This window comes from Rhinoderma darwinii, chromosome 5 (assembly GCF_050947455.1).
Source record: "Rhinoderma darwinii isolate aRhiDar2 chromosome 5, aRhiDar2.hap1, whole genome shotgun sequence".
In the NCBI taxonomy this organism is placed as follows: Eukaryota; Metazoa; Chordata; class Amphibia; order Anura; family Rhinodermatidae; genus Rhinoderma; species Rhinoderma darwinii.
Genome location: NC_134691.1, coordinates 189,553,449 through 189,576,566, shown reverse-complemented (window position 1 = coordinate 189,576,566; position 23,118 = coordinate 189,553,449). Strand labels below are relative to the sequence as shown.

The 23,118-nt window shown below is 41.4% G+C and overlaps 1 protein-coding gene across 2 annotated transcripts in view; it reads left to right on the top strand.

The window, feature by feature from the left end:
• The window catches only part of LOC142651758 (NFX1-type zinc finger-containing protein 1-like), a 100,680-nt gene that overhangs the window by 5,094 nt on the left and 72,468 nt on the right, over positions 1-23,118 (top strand). For both annotated transcript variants that reach the window (XM_075826818.1, XM_075826817.1), the window contains exon 2: positions 16,210-16,304. In XM_075826818.1, coding sequence (XP_075682933.1) covers positions 16,253-16,304 — 52 coding nt within the window. In that variant the 5' untranslated portion in view covers positions 16,210-16,252. The remainder of the gene's footprint in view (positions 1-16,209; positions 16,305-23,118) is intronic.

Below are 23,118 nucleotides of genomic sequence, written 5' to 3'. Positions count from 1 at the left end.
TGATCCAGCGCTGATAGTAGTTAAAAGGGAAAAGCAGGTCCCATGTTTATTGGAGAAATCATTAAAATCGAAAGGGAGACGCAGTCCCAAGGCAGGAGTAGTCAGGGTATATACCCGAGCCTACGCGTTTCGAATGCAGTCTGCGTTCTTAAACGTGGCAAGAGAGGCCATGATTAAGAACGCAGACTGCGTTCGAAACGCGTAGGCTCGGGTATATACCCTGACTACTCCTGCCTTGGGACTGCGTCTCCCTTTCGATTTTAATGATTTCTCCAATAAACATGGGACCTGCTTTTCCCTTTTAACTACTATCAGCGCTGGATCATTCTTTCCTCTACTTTGCTATTTCACACCGCGGGCCGTCGCAGGGATCCGAGCGATACTGTTGGAGGCGCAGACCGGTGAGCTGGAGGTTTCCTCCCTGTTTCTATATTATAGTAACACAATGTACGAGAGCGGAGCTGTGGCTGTGTGATACAGTCATTGCCGCGCTCCTGAGTCCTGACATGTGCGCACGGTCAGCATTAAGTGATGCGGCCAGCGCTGCACTAATGAGCAGCGGCACTGAAAACAGAACATTGGCAGGCGCACTGCAAAACACCCCCATGTTCTGTCCTCGGTGCCTGAACCGCCGCTCATTAGTGCAGCGTCGGCCGCATCACCTCATGCTGACCGCACGCGCACTTACTGTCAGGAGCGGGGCAATGGCTGTATTACACAGCCGCAGCCCCGCTCTATAACGGCGGAGATCAGAGAAACCTCTCATCTCTGCCGCTATTCCCCTGAATGCTGCGATCAAAGCTGACTACAGCGTTCAAGAGGAAGTGAGAAGGGGGGATGCGACTTGGATCGCGTGACAGAAATTCCCTGTGACGCGATTGAGGGACATACCATATATGGGCAGACAGCCCAGGGTCCATTGAAGGACCCAAGGGCTGTCTTACCATATTTCCTGTTGTTCAGGCATACTTAGGTATGTCCTAACAACTGCCTGTGTACTATCCGTACACAGGCTAATGTACTGGCATATAGATATATGCCAGTACATTCAAGTTTAAAAATAAAGTAAAAACAAAGTAATGTTAAATAAAAAAAATACACATACACCTTATTTACAATAAACATTAAAATAAGTCTCAATACATAAAATATACATATTCAGTATTGGCACGGCCGTAAAAATCTGCACAACAATTTTTTTGCATCAGTTATGATGTGTACACTGTAAAAAAATAAAATATAAACTGCTTTCTATCACTTATTGTGGGGCACGAGGTGTGATGAATTTAACCTCCATGTGCCTCACATTAATAGTAATTAACCCCATCATGTACCTTACACATTAACCCATTATGAATGAGAAACATGATGGGATTAATTACTATTAATGTGAGGCTCATTCAAAATTCATCACACCATGCGCCTCACATCAGAAAACGGAAGAACTTTTTTTTATTATTACTGTTGGCAAAGTATCGAATTGGTATCAAAATCGCAATACTAAACGAAGTATCGGTATCGAAGTCCAAATTCTGGTATCGTGACATCCCTAATATATATATCATTTTTTTTACATAAGTATGTATATATATATATATATATGTGTTTGTGTGTGTATATATATATGTATATATATATATATATATTTTGAAGAGGGGCATGACACTAGAATATTCATTCACACACTTGCATTAAAGGGGTTTTGCCAGAAATCAAAATTGAATGGCCTATACTTCGGATATAAATAAGGATAGTAGAAATACGAGGCAATCACCGTCTGTGGCAATAAAAAAGATTTATTAAAAAAATGATCTCGGTCGGTTAGATGTGGAAAAGCCTACGACCGTTTCACGCTACAAGCGCTTTATCAAGGCCATCATATACTTAGGATATGCCATCAATGATGAATCAGTGGGAGTCAAGTAAATGTGGCTGAGCTGCAATATCCGGCTCAACTATCCATATGGATAAGCCGCTGTGCCTGGTCAGACAATGAAGGGACCGGACCGTTGCTGTTGTTGGATCCCCACCAGTATTCTTGGTGGCAAGTAGTCCAATAACTATTGTCCAGTGGGTTCTGTCAACACCGGTGCTCAGTATATTTCATAGGGGGTGCAGAGGTAGCAATTGCACCTTGTGCCTGAGGCATAAAAACACAGCAATATATTTAAATACCACATGATTTATCGGGGCCCAATTAGGGCTCCCTCAGATGTACAGGATTTTCTGAAGATTTGCGTTGTGGATTCTGCATCACAAATTCGCACCAATTTACGGTACAATACAAGTGGGTGGGGTTTTGAAAACACCTTCCAAATGTAAAAGAAAAAATCTGTGGTGAAAGCAGATAAGTTCAATCTGTGGGAGAGAAGCCGTGGATCTTCCCTGCGGATTTTAAGCCTTTGCAATGCATATGCGCTGCTAAATCCGCAACAAAATCTGCATGTTACATAAGCAGATTTTGCTACAGATCCGTTGCTGACATGATGCGAATTTGCAGCAAAATCCGCAGCGGAAAATATCCAACACGTCTAAACGCGCCCTTACAGATTTTGCACTGAGGCCCAAGAGCTTCAAGATATGCCTCTAATCAGAATGTAAAGTAGTGGCAGCTTGTTGTAACTTTTGGTTTTGGCTTCATCATAGACACGTCAATGCTATGAAAAACAATGTTGTATGGCGGTTTTTGTCCCACAAAAACGTGTGGCAAAAGTTGTCCAGCAACTCCAACCGACTTCTACATGAGTAGTGTAATATTTAGTATAGTTTGCACATAAAATTATTCCAGCCAGAATGTTATCTTTTAAACCTATGTCTATGCAGGGGATTTGGAGCTCTGCATCGGAAAAAAAAGAGCTATAAAGATATCTTAAGAAATAAATTAGCACAGAATTTTGGACCTAAAAATAACATGATGATGTAAAGTGGAGATTCACTTTAAAGGTTAGCTAAACTTTCGAAAAACTTCTGACATGTCATAGACTTTCTATTGAGCCCGTACACCAATTCCTCTACTTTCCGAGAAAAGCCGATCAGAAACCAAATGGCTCAGCACTCACCCAAGTGCTTCTGCGGCTTCGTTTTAGCGATTGGTGGGGGTCTATGTGCCCAGATCCCCACCGATCAAAACTTCTGACATCTCAGAAGTTTTTCAAAAGTTTAGTTACCCTTCTAAATAACTGATCAAGTTAAAGGCTGTGTACACCTTTGCACCAAAAACGAATATCTATGCCAACTCTGAGCAGGTGTAGAATTTAGCTAAAATTGTCGAAATTTTCTGTCATTAATTATAGTAAGGCCAGGTTCTCACGGATCTGACAGTCATGTCGTGCAGTCCGGTATCCGGGGATGATGCTGCAGTTCATGTGACCGCTACAGCAGTCACATTGGATGAAACGTCATCCCAGGACACCGGCCTGGAAGAAGAACAAAAGAAAACATCGCTGTGACTACGCTTGGGTAGTAAGTACCGTATTTTTCGGACTATAAGACGCAGTTTTTAGCAAGAATAAATCTTGCTAAAAGGTCCCTGTGTCTTATAGTCCGCAGTCAGGGGACCCGGCATCGCCGGACCCCATGACCGCTCTATTACTTAACTCCTTCCTGACCCATGACGTGCCGGCACATCATTGAGCTGGAGGGGGGTGATGTATGGAGATGTATGGAGCTCCATACACTGCAGGTGTCAGCTTCTGACATGCTGCTATAACGGCCAGGAACAGCAAAAGATAGGGGATACATGTGGATCGATAAGGAAAACGGGGACCGAAAGTTACCAAGATTGCTGCATGAGGAGCTTTGACTTCCGCGTTCTGTGTCCGGCAGCTTCATAGAGGTCAATGGAATTCTGCGCATGCGCGATCGGCTCTCTATTGATCCCTATGGAGCTGCGTAACAGATAAGCCGGACACAGAATCCGGAAGTCCAGGCTTCTCATGTAGCGCTTTGGGTGACTTTCGGTCCCCTGTTCTCCATATCGCTGGGGGTCCCAGCGGTGGGACCCCCAGTGATCTCACATGTAGCCCCTATCCTGTGGATAGGGGATAAATGTGTTCTATGGCAAACCCCTTTAACTAGTTAAATGCCGAGGTCAATAGCGACCGCGGCATTTATAGGGGTTTTTCTATGAAGGACATTTATGACATATCCACAGGATATGTCAAATGTCAGATAGATGCAGGTCCCACCTCTGGGACCGCACCTATCTTTAGAACGGGGCCTCCTAAACCCCGTTCTAGCTTTCTGTGCTCTCCTGGCCACTTGATTACATGTAGAGTTACTGAAACAGCGTAACTGGCTGAGCTACGCTGTTTCCCTAACTCCCATAGAACTGTACAGTAGTTACGGAAACAGCGTAGCTCGCATGCTACGCTTCTTCTGTAACTGCCATTCACTACAATGGGAGTTACGGAAACAGCGAAGTTACGCTGATACAGTAACTCCACATGTAACCAAGTGGCTGAACTAATAAAATGTGTAAAAAAAAAATGTTAGATATATTTTCAGGAGTGTAAAAAAATAAAATAATAAAAGTTCCAAAAAAAAACCTTTCCCATTTTTCCCCAAGCACAATGTAAAAAATAAAATCATTTGGTATCACTGCGTCCGTAAAAGTCCGATCTATTACAATATACCATTATTTAACACGCACGGTGAGTTTTTAAAAATGTAAAACATCAATATAGTTTTTTGGTCACCTTAGCGCTTAAAATTAGTAAATAAAAAAATAAAAGTGATCAAAAAAATCGTATGTACCAAAAAATAGTGCCAATAAAACTACAGCTCGTCCCGCAAAAATATAAGCCCTCACTCTGCACAATCAATGAAAAAAATATTAAAAAAAATTGGCTCTCGGAATGTGATGAAACAGAATAAATAATTTTTTAACAAATAATTTTTTTCCTATTTTCTGTTGTCTAAAACCTGGGTGCGTCTTATGGTCAGGTGCGTCTTATGGTTCGAAAAATACGGTATAAGCTTTTTTATTCATTTTAAAACAAAGCTGCGGTTTTTACAGGGAAATCGCAGCAAGTTTACTATTTGTTGCGGGTTTTACATTCCCATGGAATTCAATGGGGAAAACCTGCAGCAGAATAGGAACGAAAACGCAGCATAAATTGACATGCTATGGATTTAAAATCCGCACCGCAGGTCAATTTATGAATTTTCTAAATCTCATTCACTTTAAATGCTGCAGAATTTCCAGCGAGAATACCGTTGTGGAAATTCTGCAGTGTTTACACTTTGTGGGAACCCGGCCTTAATAAGTTGATCCGTGGGTAACCCCACCCCTGCTGTTCGACCAGCTTTTATAATAGTGTCAGAAGTGGTGTAAAAATCTAAAACATTTGCACATTTTTGCGCAAAACGTGTATGCGCCAAAACGTTTGGCTTTTTTTCTGCCAGAAAACTGGCAGATATTGCTTAGTAAATATCTCTCAGAAAGTTCCGTTTTAGGTTAGTCTTCCTTTAATTGGATATTATCTTATTATTTGAAGAGAGTAGACGTTAGTTGTTATCAAAGAAAATGATGACTGGGAGATTTTCTTGTCACACAACGCCCTAGCAAAATATATGTTAGCTAGAGTAAATAAAGGCAGATGATTATCCAAATAGCTGTTTAGTCATAGGGTAGGTTCACACAGAGGTTTTTGCAGGCAGAAAATCTGCTTCAAAATTCAGTTTGTAATTTTGAGGCAGATTTTGCTCTGCCTGTGCAGCGTTTTTCGCCCGTGGCGAAATCAATGGGAGGCATTTTCGGCTGTTTTTTGGCACGTTTTCCGAGTCAAAAAACTCTGTGTGAACTGACCCTTAGACGTCTTATGTGGGCATATAAGTAGATTAACCCCTTCAGGACCAAGCTCATTTTGGCCTTCAGGACCAGACCCATTTTTTTCAAATCTGACATATTTCACTTTATGTGGTAATAACTCCGGAATGCTTTTACCTATCAAAGCGATTCTGAGATTGTTTTCTCGTGACACAATGGACTTTATGATGGTGGAAAAATGTGGTCGATAAATTCAATATTTACCAGTGAAAAACACCAAAATTGTTGCTAATTAACATCCCCCACATGTCTACTTTAGATTGGCATCGTTTTTTGAACGTCCTTTTATTTTTCTATGACATCACAAGGCTTAGAACTTTAGCAGCAATTTTTTACATTTTCAAGAAAATATCAAAAGGCTATTTTTACAGGGGCCAGTTCAGTTGTGAAGCGGCTTTTAGGGCCTTATATATTAGAAACCGCCAAAAAGTCACCCCATTTTAAAATCTTTACCCCTCAAAGTATTCAAAACAGCATTTAGAAAGTTTCTTAACCCTTTAAACGTTTCACAGGAATTAAAGCAACATAGAGGTGAAATGTTCAAATTTCATTTTTTTTTTGCAGAAATTCATATTTAATCGATTTTTTTTTGTAACACAGAAGTTTTTACCAGAGAAACGCAACTCAATATTTATTGCCCTGATTCTGCAGTTTTTAGAAATATCCCACATGTGGCCGTAGCGTGCTACTGGACTGAAGTACCGGCTTCAGAAGCAAAGGAGCACATAGTGGATTTTGGGGCCTCCTTTTTATTAGAAAATATTTTAGGCACCATGTCAGGTTTCAAGGGCTCTTTCGGTGCCAAAACAGTGGAAATCCACCAAAAGTGACCCCATTTGGGAAACTACACCCCTTGAGGAAATTATCTAGGGGTATAGTGAGCATTTTGACCCCGCAGGTTTTTTGCAGAAATGATTGGAAGTAGGCCGTGAAAATTGAAAATCGACATTCTTTCAAAGAAAATGTAGGTTTAGCTAATTTTTTCTAATTTCCACGAGGACTAAAGGAGAAAAAGCACTGCAACATTTGTAAAGCAATTTCTCCCGAGTAAAAAAAATACCCCACATGTGGTTATGAACGGATGTTTGGACACACGGCGGAGCTTAGAAGGGAAAGAGCGCCATTTGGCTTCTGGAGCTCAAATTTAGCAGGAATGGTTTGTGGAGGCCATGTCGCATTTGCAAAGCCCCTAAGGGACCAAAACAGTGAAAACGCCAAAAATGTAACTCCATTGAGAAAACTACACCCCTTGAGGAATCCATCTAGGGGTGTAGTGAGCATTTTGCCCCCACAGGTGTTTCATAGATTTTATTAGAATTGGGCAGTGAAAATAAAAAAAATCCTTTTTCTTCAATAAGACGTAGCTTTAGCTCAAAATGTCTCTACAAATAAAGGAAAAAAAGAACCCCAACATTTGTAAAGCAACTTCTCTGGAGTACGGCATTACCCCACATGTGGTTATAAACTGCTGTTTGGGCACACGGCAGGGCTCAGAAGGGAAGGAGCGCCATTTGCTTTTGGTGTACAGATTTTGCTGCATTTGGTTTCTGGTCGCTATGTTGCATTTGCAAAGTCCCTGTGGGACCAAAACAGTGGATCCCCCTCAGAAGTGACCCCATTTTGGAAACAACACCCTCAAGGTATTCACCTAGGGGTGTAGTGAGCATGTTAACCCCACAGGTATTTTGCAGAAATTTGTGTGCACACGATGTGGGAGAGTGAAAATGGGAATTTTTCCTTAGATACGCCGATATATGGTGCCCGGCTTGTGCCACCATAACAAGACAGCTCTCAATTATTATGCAGTGTTTCCCTGTTTTAGAATCACCCTACATGTGGCACTAATCTTTTGCCTGGACATTTGACAGGGATGAGGAGTGAAAGAGTACCATGTAAAATTGAGGCCTAATTTGGCGACATATAAAGTATTGGTTCAGAATTGCAGTGGCTTTGGGTGGGAGCGCCATTTGGGTTTTGGAGCGTGGAATTTGCTTGGTAATAGTTTTGTTTGGAGTATCACTGGTTTTCCGTTTATAATGTGGGGCATATGTGAGCTCGGCAGAGTACATCAGGGGCATAGTCAGGTGGTATAATAATAAGGTAAAAAAAATAATAAAATGATCCATAGATGTGTGTTACGCTGTGATCGATCCTTTCTGCACAGGCCAGTGTCGCACTGATAAATGTCCTTTCTTATCCCCCTTTTGGTCCACATTCCGCACCTTTGTAGTTTGGGGAATTTTGCTGGGAAAGTGTTGTCCTGGTATAATACGGGCGCCCTCGCTTCCAGCAGATATGTTTGGGCCCTCCCCTTCCTGGTTCCCTAATTTTAGTACCTTGATACATCGCCTTTTGAAACAGAAGAAATGTTCCCCTCGGGCCGGCACAACTGGATATTTTTCTTTCCTGAATTATTGGAGCCTTAACTTATTTTATTTTTTCATAGACGTAGTTGTATGAGGGCTCTTTTTTTACGGGACGAGCTGTAGCATTTATTGGTACCATATTGGGGTACATTCGACTTTTTGATCACTTGTTATCCTTTTTTTGGGAGGCAAGTTGACAAAAAACAGCAATTCTGCCATAGTTTTTTTTTTATATACAGCGTTCACCATGCGTTATAAACTACATGTTGCCTTTATTCTGCGGGTCAGTACGATTCCGGCGATACCTAATTTATAGAACTTTTTTATAACTTTTTGCACAATAAAATTACTTTTGGAAAGAGAATGTATTTTTTCTGTCGCCATGTTGTGAGAGCCATAACTTTTACATTTTTTTGTCGATGGACCTGTGTGAGGGCTTGTTTTTTGCGAGACGAGGTATAGATTTTATAGGTACCATTTTTGGATACATGTGACTTTTTGATCACTTTTTATTTACATTTTTGGAAGACCGTGACCAAAAAAATTGTAATTATGCCTGTGTTTTTGAGGTTTTTTTTTTGCGGCGTTCACTGCGCTGGATAAATAACATAATATTTTTATAGTTCACGTCGTTACGGTCGCAGCGATACCAAATATGTATGGCTTTATTATTTTTTTCTATAATAAATGACTTGATAAGGGAAAAAGGGCGATTGTGTTTTATTTTATTACTTGAAACTTTTATTGTATGTGTTACAACTTTTATTTTTACTTTTTTTACACTTTTTTTTTTTACACTTTTATTTAGTCCCACTAGGGGACTTGAAGGCCCAACTGTTTGTCTGATGTTCTAATACATTGCACTTACCTATGTAGTGCAATGTATTGGAACTGTCAGTTGTTCACTGACAGCAAGCCAATCAGGCTCCGCCTCTGGGCGGGGCCTAATCAGCTTACGTAATGGCAGACAGGAGTCCATTGTTAGGGCTCCTGTTGCCATAGTAACAGTCGCCAGCCTTGCCATCGCATGGCAAGGCTGCCGATTTGCTACAAACCTCTAGGATGCAGCGATCACAATGGATCGCTGCATCGAAGAGGTTAATGCCAGGAATCGGAGCTAGCTCCGGTTCCTGGCGATAGATCGGGGTGTCCGCTGTAACATACAGCGGACACTCACTGCTGATGACGCCGGCTCAGCTTCTGAGCCGGAAGCTGAGCCGGCGCCATCTTGCCAATTGTACTGGAAGCCTCGTGGGCCCCGCCGACGACGGGGCATAGTAGGATTCCATTACTGGCGGACCGGGAGGTAAGCATTAGCCCTCCGATCGCCTTTGCAGCCACCGGCAACCCAGCGATCACGTTGCTGGGGTGCCGGTGGCTATAAACTCCTCACATGCTGCGATCTCTATTGAACGCAGCATCTGAGGGATTAATTGGTCGGATCGGAGGCTAGCTCCGGTCTTGGCCGATAGCTCAGGGTGCCAGCTGTAACATACAGCTGTCACCCGGCGGTGATGTCGCTGGCTCAGCTCCTGAGTCAGCTTCATCTCCATCACGTACAGTAAGGTGAAAATGCGGTTAGACACCAGTTTTAATCACGTTACTGTACGTGATTCGGCGGGAAGGGGTTAAAACAAATAAACAATACTTGATTTTATATTGCCAGTCTGTCGTCACACAGCTTTAAAAACAAAACAAATGCCTTTAAGCCCTTAGTGACCGGGCCTGACAAGACCTTAAAGGGAATGTGTCCCTAGAAAAAAATATATATTTCTTTTGTTAAACTGTTAGTATATAAAAGATTACACATTGTTCTAATTTTTTTAATTTTTTCACAAGTCAGGAAATATTATAAATTAGATTCTAATTTATAACATTTCCATGTGCTGGTCACTAGAGGGAGCAATTCCCAAAATTGCAGCATTAACATGTGGTAAAGCAACCTCATTGCTTTATGCTGCAAAATTGGAGAAGACACACTTGCTCTAGCATCCTCAAACAATCCCCCCTCCTTTATCCTGGCTAGTGCCAGGAGAAAGGAGGGGGTTGAATGTTCAAACCTCCTACACTGTGTGCCGCCATTTTTTGAGCGAATGCACAGTGTAGGAAGATTAGATACAGTGTAATCACACAGTATAACACGAACATACACAAACATAACTTACCTGCTCCTGCCGCCGCTGCCTCCGCTTCCTTCCGCTCCTAGTCCTTGCTTCTGAACATATGGACGGAAGCCGCGTCCGGAAGTAGTCATCTTACTGTCCGGCCGTGGTTTCCGGTCCACATGAAAATGGCGCCGGATGTCGCTCGGCCGAAGACCTTCCTTTTGGACTGTGTGGGAGCGGCGCATGTGGGAACGGCTCCCGTTCACTATGGGGATGTGTGTGCCATATTCCATCTCTGTATGTGTCGTTAATCGACACATACAGAGATGGAAAAAAAATTTGCTATTCGGCCATTTTGACCTTTTTTTTCCCGCTCCGCCGTTCACCGTATTGGAAAAATATTTTTATACTTCGGCCATTTTTGGCCATGGGGATACCTAATATGTTTATGTTTATTTTTGTTTATTTATTTTTATATGTGATCTATGGAATTTTTATATATATTTTTTAAAACATTTTTTTTTTTTTATTACTATTTTTTTGCCTCCCTTATACATCGCTTTTTGCCATAGCAAAAATCAGTGCATTGCTATTGAGTCCAGCCTGTGGCAATCTTCCTATAGCAGGGCTGGGGGCATTCAGAAAGCTCCCAGCTGCTAGGGAATACAACGGCCCCCGCGATCTCGCCGAGCGAGAGACGGTGACCGGCCCCAAAGTGAAAGGGGCAGTAAAAACCCCTCAGATCCTGATGGTCACATCTGACACCAGCATCTGAGGGGTTAAATACTTGCGATCAGTGATGTCCGCTAGGCTTCTGAGCGGGCGCAATTTTTAAAAACCCTTTCCCGACGTAAATCGCCAGTGGATCGACGGAAAGGGTTTAAACCATGGACATTAAAAATAGAAAACTAAAACTGTTGTTTCATACGACAGTCTTGACTGAAGCCCGAAGGAATAAGATGCGAGAAACTTATTAAGAGGCGCATATCTCTTAATAATTTTGACGCATCTTGTGCTGTCTGTGCGCCACAATTTAAAATCGACAGCAGCTACAAGCTGGCGTAGATTTCTGCTATACTGTTCAGCAAATTCTAGTAAATTATAGCAAATTTCTCGGGCTATGGGGGCTCTGCTTCTTCCGCTACGCCCTGCTTACTTTTTTAAAAAGTTTTGAGAGTGCTGTAAAATGCCCGAATAGTCATTCATAAATTCAACCCTTAGTGTTTTGTTCAAGCCTAGCTATTTATGACAAAGTATTCCCCTTCCCGCCCTAGGAACCATGTTTATGTCATGGGAGGTAAGTGGTTATCGAGATTTGCCGTACAGTTACAGAATCGCTATAAACTGTCACCGTGTCAAGTGACATGGTGACCAAGTAGTGATGGCTGCTGTGTTCTTACTGCCGGGGCACGAATTAGAGCAGTCCCACCCACGTGATGGCTGTGAGTGGTCAGTCAATGCTGAGTGACCAATCACAGCGTTAGACACTGTTACTGTAGAAGTTGAGTCTATGTGGAGGTTAGAAAAACAGCTTGTCAAGAGCAGTGCAGATTGTGTCAAATAATATACTTTATTAGGTGTGAACAGCCCCAATTTCACTACTTATCACCCATGATCACTCCCATCATTCCTGTCTGATTGCCCCATCATCCCTGTGATTAACCCCTGTGATCACCATCATCCCTCTGTGAACACCTCATTGTGATCACCTCCGTGATACCTTCACACCATCACCCCGTCATCTCCCTGTAATCCCCTTCATGATAACACCACCCCATCATCTCCCTGTGAACACCTTCTTGTGATCTCCTCTGTGATACCTTTACGCCATCAATCCCATCATCTCCCTGTGAACACCTCTAATTTTTAGTACTGTTTGTGCACCTATAATTGTTCAGTATTATTTGTACGCCTATAATTTTTTTAGTACTGTTTGTCCGCCTATAAATTTTAGTACTAAGAGTATGCCCCTGACCCCATTTGAGTATACTCCGACAATTTTGTATTCCTGAGTTCACTGGGAACTCGGGGATACATTTCGACAAAATTATTGCTGTAATAGTGGGCCAGACATATTTGTATTCCCAACAATTTATATCCCAAAACCCAAGTTTAATTGATTCTAAAGCCCACAGATGGACCCCTCGTAGAAGCAGCGGAGATGATCAAATTTTGGGGCTTTGAATTGAACGTGGGGTTATTGAAGAAGGCTAAGTAATACTGGAGTACGAATATATTGTACCACACAAGCTTCAATTCCATTAGTTCCTGCCAAATAAGTGGGCAAGGTATGGAATGAAGATATATAAGCTGTGCAAGAGTTCATCAGTGTACACCCACAGGTTTAGGATTTACAAAGGGAAGGACACTAGAATTGACTCCCCTGAATGCCCCCCTGTGGCATGCGGCACAGTTAAAAAAAATCGGAATAGCCTCCCTAGGTTGCTGCTTGAGCAAACACTCAAAAGGGGCAAGAGAAGGGCATTATGCAGCGAAAACATACTGTGTATCATGTATAAATACAAGAGGGTTGTTGTTATATTGAGCACAATACATGGCAATAACTGCACCCTGTCCCAATACGAGGTACAGTACCAGTACAGAAACCCCCAAGCCAAACTGTATCCTAAACTATAGTAGGTACTTGGGAAAGGTTAATCATTCAGATCAATTGCTGAAGCCGTAAAGCTTCAGCAATTGTGGTATAAAAAGCTGGCCACGCACATCATTCGCATGGCATTTTATGATGCTTTTGTGCTTCATCAATGTGTAAGTCAGAAGAAAATCTTTCCTGGAATTTCAAGAGGTGCTTATCAAGGCCCTAATATTTGGTGAACAGGAAGGGGGTCAGTAATTCTGGAAACAAGGCCAGATGCATTGTACCAGGCAACGCTTTCCAAATGAAACCCCCATGACTGGTAAGGTGCATAGTATAGGGAGATATGAAAGGACACAACTTACCAATGTAAAATATGAGCGTTACATGCCGGACAATTCCTGGTTCAGCGTACACAATGCAATGCAGAATTAAACTTATTCTTTACACTGATGTAAGCAGTTACATCTTCAACACTGGTATGTTCCTAATCCATTACCTGATAGCTACCTAGCGGTGTGAGCCGTTTGGTAGTGTAAGGCTGGGTTCACACGACCTATTTTCAGACGTAAACGAGGCGTATTATGCCTCGTTTTCCGTCTGAAAATAGGGCTACAATACGTCGTCAAACATCTGCCCATTCATTTGAATGGGTTTGCCGACGTATTGTGCAGACGACCTGTCATTTACGCGTCGTCGTTTGACAGCTGTCAAACGACGACGCGTAAATTGACTGCCTCGGCAAAGAAGTGCAGGACACTTCTTTGCAACGTAATTTGAGCCGTTCTTCATTGAACTCAATGAAGAGCAGCTCAAGATTACAGGCGTAAAAGACGCCTCGCATAATACGAGGAGCTGCTTTTACGGCTGAAACGAGGCAGCTGTTTTCTCCTGAAAACAGTCTGTCATTTCAGCCGTAAAAGCCAGCTAGTGTGTGAACATACCCTAAAACCTCCTGAAAGATTCCCTTTAGTAACAAGATTCATAATGGTCACTAGTCTCAGGTGGGCGGCAGGCCATTTGAGGCTCCCCTTCCGGAGGGGCAGACTATGCGCCCTGTGCAGTCTGCTGTGTCCCTCTAATAATTGATAACATGCAAAGCTATTTCCTAATTCCCTATTCTTCCCTTCCTTTATATCCTTCCTCAATGTGTTTCATCTAGTAAATGAGGAGGAAATCCTCCAGGCTACTGTATTCTTTCCGCCATACTACCTGCATTCTCGATCCGGTTTCCTCACACTTTACCCATTTCCTTTCACCAGTCATTATTCCTAATTTCATTAAAAATGGAAGCCTTTCTCTTCCTCCCACGCTTATCTTCCCCCCCACTTTGTACCTGCATCTGGCTGACCCACACCACAAATAAAGCGTTTCTCAACTCTATGATTCACCGATTTCCTCTGAGATTGTAAATTCTAACAAGCAGGGCAATGTATTCTTTTGTAATGTCTGATTTTTGTTTGTATATTTACCCACTGAATTGTAAAGTGCTACACAAGCTAAAAAAAAAAATGCAAATTTTTTTAAGTTACTTCATATATCATGTGGAAAAGTTCCAGCCAAAGGTTATCTGTCTTCAAAACTGATGGGTGCTGAGGCATTGGTCCATTTTTAAATCCATCATAACCTCCTATTCGCCTCCAGTAAGATCTCACAGAACTGGCAAGAGGAATAGGAATATAAAGCAAAAAAAAGGATTGCTTTACAGTGTACATATCATTTTCAACAACTCTATTTAGCACCATGACCTTCGGCTCCTATCAGCTTCTTGGCTACAATCGGAGAGCTGAAGACAGAGAGCTGTAGACAGACCATATCTTATCTGAGTACAGCAAGGTGAAGCGGAGGAGATGAAGGGGCACGGAGCTCAGTAGATGTTTGGTGTACAACACTCTCACATTTGAAATACAAATGCAATCTAAGGCTCTGTTCATACTACCATTGAATGCTTCATTCAGACACTCCATCGGCAGTTCCAAAACATTTAATGGCAAGCATGGAGCAGCATAAAACGATATTCTTGCTGTCAAACCGTATCCTTTGCACGTCAGATCCAGCATAATATCATTGTTTTAATATGAAAAAAAGCCAGGACACAATTGTGGACAGTCTTACTGTTAACATTAGCATCACAAATACGAATAAATATAAATAAATATATATATTATATATTGATAGATAAGAAAAAAGCAAAACAAAAGCAGCACCGCTCCTTCAGTATCGGGTGCACAGGTTCTTGTTCAGACACACGACCAGTGTCCCAAATAGCCAATGAAATCCAATACACAAGACAGCACTCCAAATTCAGTGAAAAAATCGGATCACTTTAATCACCACTTGCAACGTTTCAGCCCTACTCCATGGGGCCTTTCTCAAGCAGATGGATAGATAGATAGATAGATAGATAGATAGATAGATAGATAGATAGATAGATAGATAGATAGATAGATAGATAGATAGATAGATAGATAGATAGATAGATAGATAGACGGATAGATGGATAGATGGATAGATAGACTATCTATAGATAGATAGATAGATAGATAGACAGATGGATAGATAGACTATCTATAGATAGATAGATGGATAGATAGATAGATAGATAGATAGATAGATAGATAGATAGATAGATAGATAGATAGATAGATAGATAGATAATATATGATAGATAGCTATAGATAGATAGATAGATAGATAGATAGATAGATAGATAGATAGATAGATAGATAGATAGATAGATAGATAGATAGATAGATAGATAGATAGATAGATAGATAGATAGATAATATATGATAGATAGATATAGATAGATAGATAGATAGATAGACAATATATAGATGGATAGATAGACTATAGATAGATAGATAGTCTATCTATCATCTATATATTGTCTATCTATCTATCATCTATATATTGTCTATCTATCTATCTATCTATCTATAGATAGTCTATCTATCATCTATATATTGTCTATCTATAGATAGATAGATAGATAGACAGACAATATATAGATGGATAGATAGATAGATAGATAGATAGATAGACAATAGATAAATAGATAGATAGATAGACAATATATAGATGGATAGATAGACTATCTATAGATAGATAGATAGACAATATATAGATGGATAGATATATGGTGAGCACGTTCATTGAATTCTACAGCTCTATAATTGTATTCATGTTTCTTCCTGATTTAAATTGCCATCAACAAGGATCCATAAAGTCAATAAAAAAGTTAGAGATAAAACCCCAGTAAGAAACATCTTATCTTGCTAACTCATGACCTTGAATGTTAACTTTTAACAGGAATTGAATAAAAAAGGTGAAAACTGAACCTACAAAAGTACCAATGGACGGGAGGCATAGATCAAATCCAAATAGCAACCACATAATAAAAACAGGTGAGTGATATTCTTAATAAGAGTGCTGTAATATATATGTGTATATATATATATATATATATATATATATATATATATATATATATATATACATAGATATGTATATTATCTTCCTATACATCTGGAATCAGCAAGGTAAATTCCTTTATTTGAAACAATATTGCTAGCATATTCCAAAACTCATTGGTTCTTGGCAAGAATACTGCATCACTATCTGAATGAAAACAATGCAGCAAAATTCACGTTTGTACCCATTAGGGAGCAGAAAATCAAATCTACGCCAGCTACGAGCTGGCATGGATTTGCACAATAGTTGATGCCAATTTGTGCCGTAAATTCTAGTTAATTTGTTGGGCCGCTGATGCGTCCGCCCCTTCTACTAAGCCCCAACCACTTTGTGCTGTGAGTGATGTAAAAAAGAGTAGCAAAATTTTAGCAAAAAATTTATTTTTTGCTGCAAAATGCGACTTTTATAGATTGTTTAATAAATTCCCTCCATTGTTTGTACTAATAGGGAGGGGTTCTATTAAAAGGGTTTTCAAAACCTGGGACAAAATTACACATCCAATTAGTAAAGGTCCCTGCACACGACCGTGCCCGTAATCACAGTTTGTGATTACGAGCAAGGCCGGCCACTAACTGCCACGGATAGCCATCCACGTTTGCGGGCCGTGCTCCCATATAAAGTATGAGAGCACGGTCCGTAAGAAGCATAAAAAAGGACATGTCCTATCTTTTGCGGAGCCTTTCTATGGCATGGACACCTTCCTGTAAATATACAGGAAGGTGTCCGTGGTCAATAGAAGTGAATAGGTCCATAATGACACCTGGCACCCCTTGCAAACAGCTAAATTTGCTAGGGGAAGCTAGCCAGCTAGGCATCCGCTGCAGGGGAGATACAAGTATGAGCAGGCGGCAATTCAGATAAATGTCTGTCCTTGTATTACAAGGATAGCTCGAGCCTGCCAGAATTTCTAATTAACTGCACTTCCACAAAGCTTTTGATAAGTCACAGAGACATCAGAAGATTTGATCGGTGGGGGTCCTGGTGCGGAAACCCCCATCATCTCTGTAATCGAAGGTGTAGTAGTGCCCAGTACCTTGCACCTTCGGTTATGATCGGCCCTTCCCATTAAGCTGATGTGCTTACATAGAATGACTATGAACCAGTCTTTAGCCTAAGGAGGAGCACCGATCACAGACGAAGGTGCAGGGTGCTCAGCTGAGGACTTCTGCACCTTCGTTTCAGAGATGGAGGGGGTCTCAGCATCCAGACCCCACCGAACAAAATTTCTGATATGTCTTTGACATATCAAAAGTTTTGCAAACATTCAGTTATGATTGTAGTTTCTATCTCGTCATCTTGTTTTTTTTAAACTGCTTGAAACCACACAATTTATTCAAATCCATATAAAGAGCAATACAATTTATAAAATAGTCGCATTGATATTCCCAATATTCCTTGGAAATATTTGAAATCCAACACTCTCTCTTATACTTTTTTTTTTGGCGGGGGGGGGGGGGGGGGGGTTAAATATATCCCTTAGGCTGGCTTAGGTACTGGGTATTGATATATATATATATATATATTTAATTTAGATATTTTTTGAGATTTTGCCAAAACATAACAAAAAATAAAATCACAGTATCACCAGAGGTAAGGATACATAAAAGTATCCACATAGAGATAAAAGCAAGAACAATACACATGGGGTAATGTAAAGAAGGACAAAAGTATATATAAAACAAAAATTGTCCTGTAGAATAAGTATCCAGTATATTAAAAAAACAAAAACATAAAAATCTAGACAGGAATATAAGTACACAGTCAGCATGCAATAATCAATTCGGAATACAGTCACATATAGTTCAGAAGAGGAGTCCAGCAGTACGAATTACATAATGTATCCATCAAAACAGTAAGAAACAGGCACCAGACCAAGGGACACGACACCCCTGTATTCACTCTGACTGGCAGTGACAGGGCATGGCACAACAATCTGGGACGTTGTGACATGAGTGCGTTTATAACAAGGTACTAGAAAGACCCCAATACTAAACACTATTTGCCGAAGGCAAGAGAAAACCCTACTCGCCAACTACCTATACAAGAGAATTTTTTAGTTTAAAAAAATAACTTTTATTAGTTCAGACTAGATCAAAGTAGAGAAACCACACATTATTAAAATGATCAATGCTGCCTGACAGTATATAAGCTATAAGGCAAAATGCCTAGATGTACTGTATTATTGGTGGGTAAGTATCTCCTGGTGTCTAAGCCAGCGGATGCAGTACGCTGTGCCTACACTGTCTGGTATTATTCGAACTGTCTATCAGCGGAGCATTGTACTAAAAGTAGTCAGCCTCCCCGACATGTTTCGTTACATATGTAGCCTCTTCAGGGGTTTGTAGGGGCTTATGACAGTGTTCTCAAAGTTCCCTTCTTTAATAACCTCTGGGTGACGTGTAAATAGATGCGTCCTCATGTGGAGCCAATTGGAATGCATACGGGGATTGAGTACCTGTGCAATAAGATGGACTCGTAAACTGCTCAATCGAAGGACTACACGTCCGTCCAACCAAAAGTCTCCAGGTGCGTATGTGCATAATCAGGGCCACCATCAGGAATTTCTGGGCCCCATACAGCCAAGATGTATGGCCCCACCCCCTCCATTACCGGGGTTGGGCAACGGAAAATGTGGCACTCACGTTTGTACGTTATACGCATTAACTGATTTTGGTGCTGATGTCAATTACAGTGAACGAAACCATGGAGCAGGCAGTGACCAGTTAATGCTCTGGATTTTGATCTATTTAGCCAAATTGTATCCCACTGTGTGGCATACAGTGAGATACGTCGGGCCCAGGGGAAACTCCGGAAGTCACTGTCCACTGTGACTTCTGGAGCTTTCCCAAGGCTGGAGCCTTCTACTAGTGCTCTGCCCAGGGACTATGGCGCTGTTCCTGATGTCCATATACGTAAAGTGACGTCAGAAGCTTTGCAAAGCCTGAGTCCACTGCCAGAACGTCGGTAACGCTATGGCCAGGGATGTCAGCCCTGGAGAATCCCCTGACGTCACTTTACATATATGGACAGTGATGTCAGGAGCTTTCCGAGGGACAAAGTCCACGGGTAGAGCACTTGTGATGCTCTGCCTGGGGACTCCGGCATTGGGAAACTCCTGACATCACTCTCCACATACTAATGTCAGGAGCAGTATACGTTTTTTTGTGGAATCTCTCAGGATGGAATAGCAATGTCTACTACGCTATTCCATCCTTCAAAAATAAGGTATACCGACGTCTACCAGCCTGACGTAGGCTAAAAGGACATAATGGAGCCCTGTGAATTATCGTCTACGTTGTTTATACTGTACGTTAGGAAATTTCCTGACCATACGATAAACTTAGGGCAACAATACGATGTGAAGGAGCCTTAAGGGAGGGGGAAGCGCTTGTGAGGATGTAGGGAGCACTACTGCTTCATTCTTACGTTGGCATTAAAGTTCAATGTGTTTTTCCACAGCAAAAATCTGAGGCTTTCCCTTTGATTTCTGACACAGATGTGCCACAAAACTGCAGCAAAAAACTGCCGAAATCGCCCCCTATTGATTTCAATGGGAGGCGAAGGTGTTTTTTCCGCGAGCAGAAAAAAAACGATTGTGGGAAAAAGAAGCCACATGCCCTTTCTTCGGGCATTTCCGTTTCTGACCTCCCATTGACATCAATGGGAGGCAAAGAAAGCCTGAAGGAATTTCGAGGAAGATTTTTCTGCCACCAAAAAACTGTGTGAACAAGGCTTAACTCCCATTGTCATTCAAAGTTACTTATCCTCGGCTTTTCCATGCAAAATAAGTAACATGCTACTTATTGCTGGGGTGGTTTTCTTTTCATGGTGCGGACAAAAATACACTTGGAAAATTTTTCGTAGCATGTGAACTGGGTTGCGGAAACCTCATATCAAATCCAACATGTGTGAATGGGGCCTTAAGGTGAGTTAAAAAAAACTGTTAGGCCAAATGCACACGATACTTATTACGTGCAAATTTTTTGCGGGTATTTTTGTGCGGCAAATCCGCAGTGTAATACAGGAGCAGCAAAGTAAGTGAAGGGCCTGTAAAAAAAAGGACATGTCCTATTTTTGTCCATTTTCACGGATCCCTCAATAGACTCAATAGACTCAAGTCTATGAGAAACGGGTCTTGAAAACGGGTCTTGCACGGGTGCATTGTGGCAGTGAGAAACGGCCGTTATTTACGGCTGATTTCACACACGTTCATCTGAATATAGACTTATATTGTAATTTGTAGTGAATTTTCAGTGCACAATCCACACCAAAAATAGGAGACAAGTGGCCTTATTCAGACGTCCATGTTCGGTCTATGATATACGGACCGTGTATCGGCCATATTTCCCGGACCTACCACAGTTCAGGGAGCCGGGTTCCTATCATCACAGTTATCTATAATCATAGCAGTCCCTCCCTTCCCGTGGGAATACTGTCCCCAGTCCCGTACTGAAAACATCATTACACTATGGGGCAGTATTCCCGCGGAGTATTGATAACTATGACGCTAGAAGTCCGACCCCCTGAATTGTGGTCAGCCTGGGAAATATGGCCGATACACGCTCCGTATATCACAGACCGAAAATGGCCGTCTGAATAAGGCCTTAGTCTATTTACACAGTGCGGTCAAATCCCATTTTTTTGCCACAATTTTTGCTAAATCACGGTAAAAATTTGATTTGACCACACTGTGAGATTATAGCCTAACAGCACAATTTTTTCATGTTTTGTATCCTTTTTTTATGCAATTTTTGTAATCTGGACACAAATCATGCAGTTTTGCTGTGATTTTTATATAATCGCGGCGAAACGGCGCCATATTTGACATGATTGCGGAAATCGCGGCAAAAAATGCTAGGGAAACGGAAAACATTTTATATATTTTATATATTCTACAAGTGGGGTCAGGAGGAATGGGAATCAGGATGGAGAGGGGGGGACACTCACCAACCTGCAGGTGTAGAGAAGGACATATCTGGTGGGCGGCTCTCTCCACACGGAGCTTTTGCTTCTCATGCTGCATCTTCCTCTTCTGTAAGTCCTCTCAGGGCCCCAGCGTTAGTTACTTCAGAGTAAGGAACGGGCGCTATTACATTGCAGGGTCCGTTTCTTTCTCCAAGTGACTAACGCTGGGGCCCTTATTCAAATGTTTAAAGCAGTTGAGAAGCGGGTGGGCCCCTATTTTTTCATCATTGTGGCCGGGCCTCTGTCGGCAGTACCAGTAGTGCTACCCTGATGGCGGCCCTGTGCACAAGAGTTAAAGACGCGCACGGCATCTAAGTATAGAAAAGTCCTAATGCGCATGTTAGGACACTTAGAAATCTGTAACCAGTAGGTTGCGCATGCTCAGGGGCTTGGTTCCTGAAAGCTCTCTGCTCGATGCCTGCATAACTTATGAGGGATAGGTCAGGATCTAAATGTCAAAATTAATCAAATGCGCATGTCAGAATACTTAGGAGCCCCTGAGAAAAAGGATTTACTGAGCATGCCTGTCAAATTTAAACCCTGGAAGCTTATTTATATGTCAATATAGACCATAAAGGTACCAGACAAATTGCCAGAACCGCTATATGCATACCATTGTCACTAGTGGGTAGAAATAAAATATGTATACATAGCAGTCCTATTAAGTATAGCAATGATATCATGCTGGGCCAGGGTACAACCATATACTCAGAAGGGAAAGGGGAGATAGAAATGATTGGAGAGGAGGTTAAAAGAGACGAGGGAAAAATTTTTACGAGACGGTGGTCAGAACCTGAGTCCATTAGACCAGGAAAGTGTAAGAATTATTAAGTCTTATATTCGGGTTTAATTATTGAGCTGTGGATATAATCCTGAAGTGAATGGCAGGAGGGACTACGTTTAGAAAGAAAGGCCACAAAAGTGAAACCTTCATTTAGCGTATTGGTACTCAGGATCCTTAGTCAGTGGATACAATGTTCCTCCTCCTGTAAAAGTTTTTTGTCCAAATTACCAGCTCTTGGGCCCAGTTTCAATTGGGTAATACCCTGAAATTGAAGAGTGTGAATTTCGAAGCACCTCAGCACCATAAATAAAAAGTAAGATACGCCTTTGTCAAGACATATTATCTATCATATATAGCTCTAATATGTCTTGACAAAGGCGTATCTTCTTTTTTATTTATGGTGCTGAGGTGCTTCGAAATTCTCCTTCTCAGTTGTTGGACGTTCTTGCCCACATATAATTTAGGGCATGAGCATCTTGCTATGTATATGACTCTAATACTATAACAATTAAGATTTTCCATCTAAAGGGTTACAAAAATCCTTGGTGGTAGGCATAAAGGGACAGAAGGAGCATCATCCGCATCGGTGAAACCCTTTTAACATAGTTTGAAGCCAAGTACTTTGTGAAATGGATTGAGTGGAATAATGACTATGTACCAAGACTTTGCGAAGGTTTTTACCTATACTATATGTGATGCTTGGGGTGGTAGAAATAACATCACTGAGATCTGGGTCGGCCTGAAAATAGGTCAATATTTCTGTAAGATATTAGTGATCTGAGAGGAACAAACATGAAAGGTCCCTATACATCTGAAGTTCAAAGGGGACTTAGTAGGTTTTTCGCTTTTACCATAGAGAAGGTCTTTTCTATCGGTCGCCCTGCCCTTGGCATAAGCCCTATGTAGACTTTTTTTGGAGTAGCCACGTGCTAGAAATTTATGATATAAGCTATCACATTCTGATTGGATGGTTTGCTCATCAGAGCAGTTCCTTCTAG